At 41.5% G+C, this 5,000-nt stretch overlaps 1 protein-coding gene across 4 annotated transcripts in view; it reads right to left on the bottom strand.

Moving 5' to 3' along the window:
* Positions 1-5,000, bottom strand: part of stmA (Protein EFR3 homolog stmA) — a 31,204-nt gene that overhangs the window by 19,306 nt on the left and 6,898 nt on the right. For 2 of the 4 annotated variants that reach the window (XM_086533956.1, XM_086533960.1), the window contains exon 1: positions 3,403-3,560. The exons of the other annotated variants lie outside the window; for them this stretch is intronic. In XM_086533956.1, the coding sequence (XP_086390082.1) occupies positions 3,403-3,490 (88 nt within the window). In that variant the 5' untranslated portion in view covers positions 3,491-3,560. Of the gene's footprint in view, positions 1-3,402; positions 3,561-5,000 lie in introns of those variants that run through there. 4 annotated transcript variants of the gene reach the window in all.

Below are 5,000 nucleotides of genomic sequence, written 5' to 3'. Positions count from 1 at the left end.
TAATGATAATAATAATAACAATAATAATGATAATAATAATAATAACAATGATAATTGTAATGATAATAATAATGATAATAATAATAACAATAATAATAATAATAATAATAATGATAACAATAATAATAATAATGATAATAATAATAATAATAATGATGATGATGATAATATTAATAATGATAATAATAACAACAACAATAATAACAATACCATTAATAATGACGGTTGATGATGGTGCCAAAGACGAAGACGATAATAATCACAATCATAATATAATAATAACAACAGCAACAAACAGCCAAGCAGGGAAGGCTGAGCCCCCCAAAACCCACGCAAACCCTAATCAAAATTCCGATCAAATTAACCCAGCGACCGACGACAGGATGGACCTTCGATTGGCCAATAGGAGAGATTGAGACAAAAATCGGTCGCGTGGTTCAGCAGATGACTGATTACTTATAGTCAGGTGACTGATTACTTATAGTCAGATGACTGATTACTTATAGTCAGGTGACTGATGACTTTCAATTAGATGACAGATTACTTATAGTCAGGTGACTGATGACTTTCAATTAGATGACTGATTACTTATAATCAGATGACTGATGACTTTCAATTAGATGACAGATTACTTATAGTCAGATGACTGATGACTTTCAATTAGATGACAGATTACTTATAATCAGATGACTGATGACTTTCAATTAGATGACAGATTACATATAATCAGATGATTGATGACTCAATTAGATGACAGATTACTTATAGTCAGATGACTGATGACTTACAATTAGATAACAGATTACTTATAATTAGATGACTGATGACTTATAGCCAGATGACTGATTACTTATAGTCAGGTGACTCATTACTTATAGTCAGATGACTGATGACTTTTAATTAGATGACAGATTACTTATAATCAGATGACTGATGACTTTCAATTAGATGACAGATTACTTATAATCAGATGACTGATGACTTTCAATTAGATGACAGATTACTTATAATCAGATGACTGATGACTTTCAATTAGATGACAGATTACATATAATCAGATGACTGATGACTTTCAATTAGATGACAGATTACTTATAATCAGATGACTGATGACTTTCAATTAGATGACAGATTACTTATAGTCAGATGACTGATGACTTACAATTAGATGACTGATGACTTATAGCCAGATGACTGATTACTTATAGTCAGATGACAGATTACTTATAGTCAGATGACTGATGACTTATAGTCAGATGACTGATGACTTATAGTCAGATGACTAATTACGTCTATTCCTATTTCTAAAACCGACTCATCACATTACTAATTACTAATTCATTAACTTCGACAGTGAAATATCAAATCAAAATCATAATGAACACTTGCCAAAAAAAGGGGGGGGGGAAGGGAAAAGAAAAACAGAAAAAGGAAAAAATCTGCTCGTCAACTAGCCTGTAAGATCCCCAATCCTGTCTGATCGCCAGTGGATGAGAGATTGATCATTGTTGCGGGTTGATTGGCCAATCATATCGGTCAATAGTGGATGACTGGCTAATCTGACCGCTCAGTAGAGGATGACAGGCTAATCTTAACGCTCAGTAGAGGATGACTGGCTAATCTGACCGCTCAGTAGAGGATGACTGGCTAATCTGACCGCTCAGTAGAGGATGACTGGCTAATCTGACCGCTCAGTAGAGGATGACTGGCTAATCTTAATGCTCAGTAGTGGATGACTGGCCAATCAGTATATCCACCCACCAATAAAAGAATGCAGAGAACAGATTCGGTCGACTGTCCAATCCAAATGCTAATCACATCTAATCACCAACGGAATAAAAAAAAAACGAAAATCATGGCAACCTGACTGCCTAATCAGATCGACCAATCCAAGATCCAATAATATACCTACAAAAAATATATATACGACGGTCAACGTGCCTATCAGATTACGACCCAGGCCAAACGGACAGAGAAAACTCTCTTATAAGGGCGTTCCAGCAGATTGACAATCCGATTAGGTTCAGAATCCCAATCCGCACGAGAAACCACGGGAAAGCAAGCGAAATCCATCCCCTCTGCTTGCAAGGGAGGGGGCTCTGCATGCCCAGTGGCCGACGCAAGCACACGGGGACTCAGCGAAGCGTACAGTTGGACCAAAAATACTTTGACAATTTAAAGATGTATCACTACGCGTCTTGTTCTTTGTCTGTTACTTATCATCATTATCATTGTATTATGATTACCTTTTTATTATTATCATTATTATTTCTTATTATGATCATTATCGCTATGATTTCTTCTTATTATCATCATTATAACTATCCTTTCTTCTTATTTTCGTTATCATTATCATTACTATCATCACTTTTAAATAATATCACTATCATTTTTACATCAACTTTTAGGACAATGTCCATTACAAACCGCTCCACAACCAAAATAATGAAATTAACCTGTAAACGTTCAATTATCATCAAAATGATAATTGTCATTATAATTAATCTCATATAATTATTGTCGTTCTTTTACAAAACATTTTTTCAATGGAAGGGGGGGAATAAGGGGTGTCTTAAGAGGGGGGAGGGGGGTATATAACTATTACTCATTGATCAAGTTTGTAGTAGGGAGTGGGAAGGAGGGGGGGGGGGGGGGAAGGCATAGTAATCAACATGCTATGCAGCTTGGTGGAATACCTGTTCAGGGAAGCACGGGGCTATAACGGTACAACGGTACAGATGCACAGTCATACATGCAATCAAACGAACAGATGCACAACACAGGCATACAAACATCTTTAGGTTTACACACCACACACACACACACACACACACACACACACACACACACACACACACACACACACACACACACACACACACACACACACACACACACACACACACACACACGCACACACACAGTCTCTCTCTCTCTCTCTCTCTCTCTCTCTCACACACACACACACACAAGCTATCAAACTGACAGAGGCACACAAACATCCATCCAGACACACAGACACAACCAGGTAAACACCAACGCAAACAGGCAGACAGTCTCACAGACAAACAGACATGCCCACTCGCAGAGACAGGCAGACAACCCCATTCACAGACTGGTTCAGACAGACCTGCAGACAGACAAATCGTCTTAAACAGGGACAGACAGACAGACCGGCAACTCGACATGCAGACAGACAAACAAAAATACTTGACCACCCGACTTACATTACATACTTACAGACAGACAGACAGACAGACAGATCGACAAACAGACAACACAGACAACCCGACTTGTATGCATATAGATAGACAGACAGACAGCCGATCAACAACTCAACTTAAGATTTCAGACAGACAGACAGACAGACAGACGGACGGAGAGACGGACAGGTGGACTTACAGGCGGAGTCGCCGCACTTGACGATGACGGCGTCTGCCACGTCCGAGAATCTTTCCCGCTCGAAGCAACAGCTGAAGAAGGAAGCCATCCTCCTCTCCTCCTCCTCCTCCTCCTCCTCTTTTCTTCTTCCTCCTCCTCCTCCTCTTTTCTTCTTCCTCCTCCTCTCCTCTTTCTACCTCCTGGCTGGCGCCTCTCCTTTTCTTCGTAATGCCCCTCCACTTCTTCCTCTTTCCTCACTACTTTCTCCTCCTCCTCCTCCTCTCCTTTATCGTCTCTCTTACTCCTCCTCCTCCTTCTCCTCCTCCTCCCTCCCTTTCAACTCCCCTCTCAAACACGCGACCCCATTCCTTCACCAAGTCCGGAGGAATGAGAAACAAAATCAATTTCCTTCTTGTCTCTTTTTTTTTTCTCCTTCTTTCTTTCTTTCTTTCTCCCTTTTGTTCCCTTTTGTTCTCTCTGTCCGGTTCAAGTGTCGGGCACTTCACCTCGCGAGGAAACAAGAAAACAAGCAAAGAAACGATGGCCCTCGCTCGCTAATTCCTCCCTGGCGCTGCATCCTGGGATCACACGACCCACGGCAAAGACAAACAAATACGTAAACAAATGAATAAGGATCTTTTTCTTGCTTTTGTCGAAAATATTCCTTTTCTTTTTTTTCTCTCTCTATACTTTTTTCTATTTTTGTTTCTGGGATTTTCCTTTTTTTTCGCTCGTTTTTTATTATACTTTTTTCTTTTTTTCTTTTGCTCTCTCTTGTTTTTTGTTGTTGTTGTTTGTTGCTTTATTCGCGACTTGCTTTAGAGAGGAAGAGCGGACGGCGATGCATGTTGATGGACAGGATTACTAAAGAGATGACGGCGATTGCGATGATAAACATGACTGTAATCAACGAAAACAACTTGCGTCTTTTTTTCTCTTACTCATTCACTTACTCTTTCACTCACTCACTCGCTCACTTACTCTCCATCAATCTCAATCCTCCACATCACAACACGTCCACACACTCACATCACTCACTCTCACTCTCTCACATCACTCGTCTACGCTCACTTACCTCTCACTCCCTCACTCACTCACTCACTCACTCACTCACTTATACTCTCTCTCTCTCTCTCCTCTCTACTCTTCACTCTCTCTCTCTCCTCCACCAACCCCTCCTCTCTCCACTCTCTCTCTCTCTCTCCTCGTCACTCTCACTTCTCTCTCTACTCTCTCCTCTCGCTCCATCGTCTCCATCTCTCTCTCTCTCTCACTCTCTCTCTCTCTCTCCTCCCCCCCAACTCTCTCCCTCCTCTCTCTTCTCCTCCCACTCACCCCACCTCTCCCCCCTCTTCTCACCCCTCTCACTCCTCCATCTCCCTCCATCTCCCTCTCTCCCTCTCCTCCCTCCTCCTCTCCCCCTCTCCCTCCCACCTCTCCCTCTCTCTCCTCCTCTCTCCATCTCTGACACGTCCTCCTCTCTCTCTCTCTCGCTCTCTCTCTCAGTCTCTCCTCCTCTCTCCACTCTCTCATCCTCTCTCACAATCGCTCTCGCTCTCTTCTCGTCACTCTCTCTCGAGGGAAAAGGAAAGGAAGGAAAAGAAAAGGGGGAGGGGATG

Source organism: Penaeus japonicus, unplaced genomic scaffold, assembly GCF_977035675.1.
Source record: "Penaeus japonicus unplaced genomic scaffold, GWHDUDI00000001_assembly GWHDUDI00000040, whole genome shotgun sequence".
Lineage (NCBI taxonomy): Eukaryota > Metazoa > Arthropoda > Malacostraca > Decapoda > Penaeidae > Penaeus > Penaeus japonicus.
Note: the sequence above shows the minus strand (reverse complement) of the source record. Positions and strands in the feature narration are given on the sequence as shown.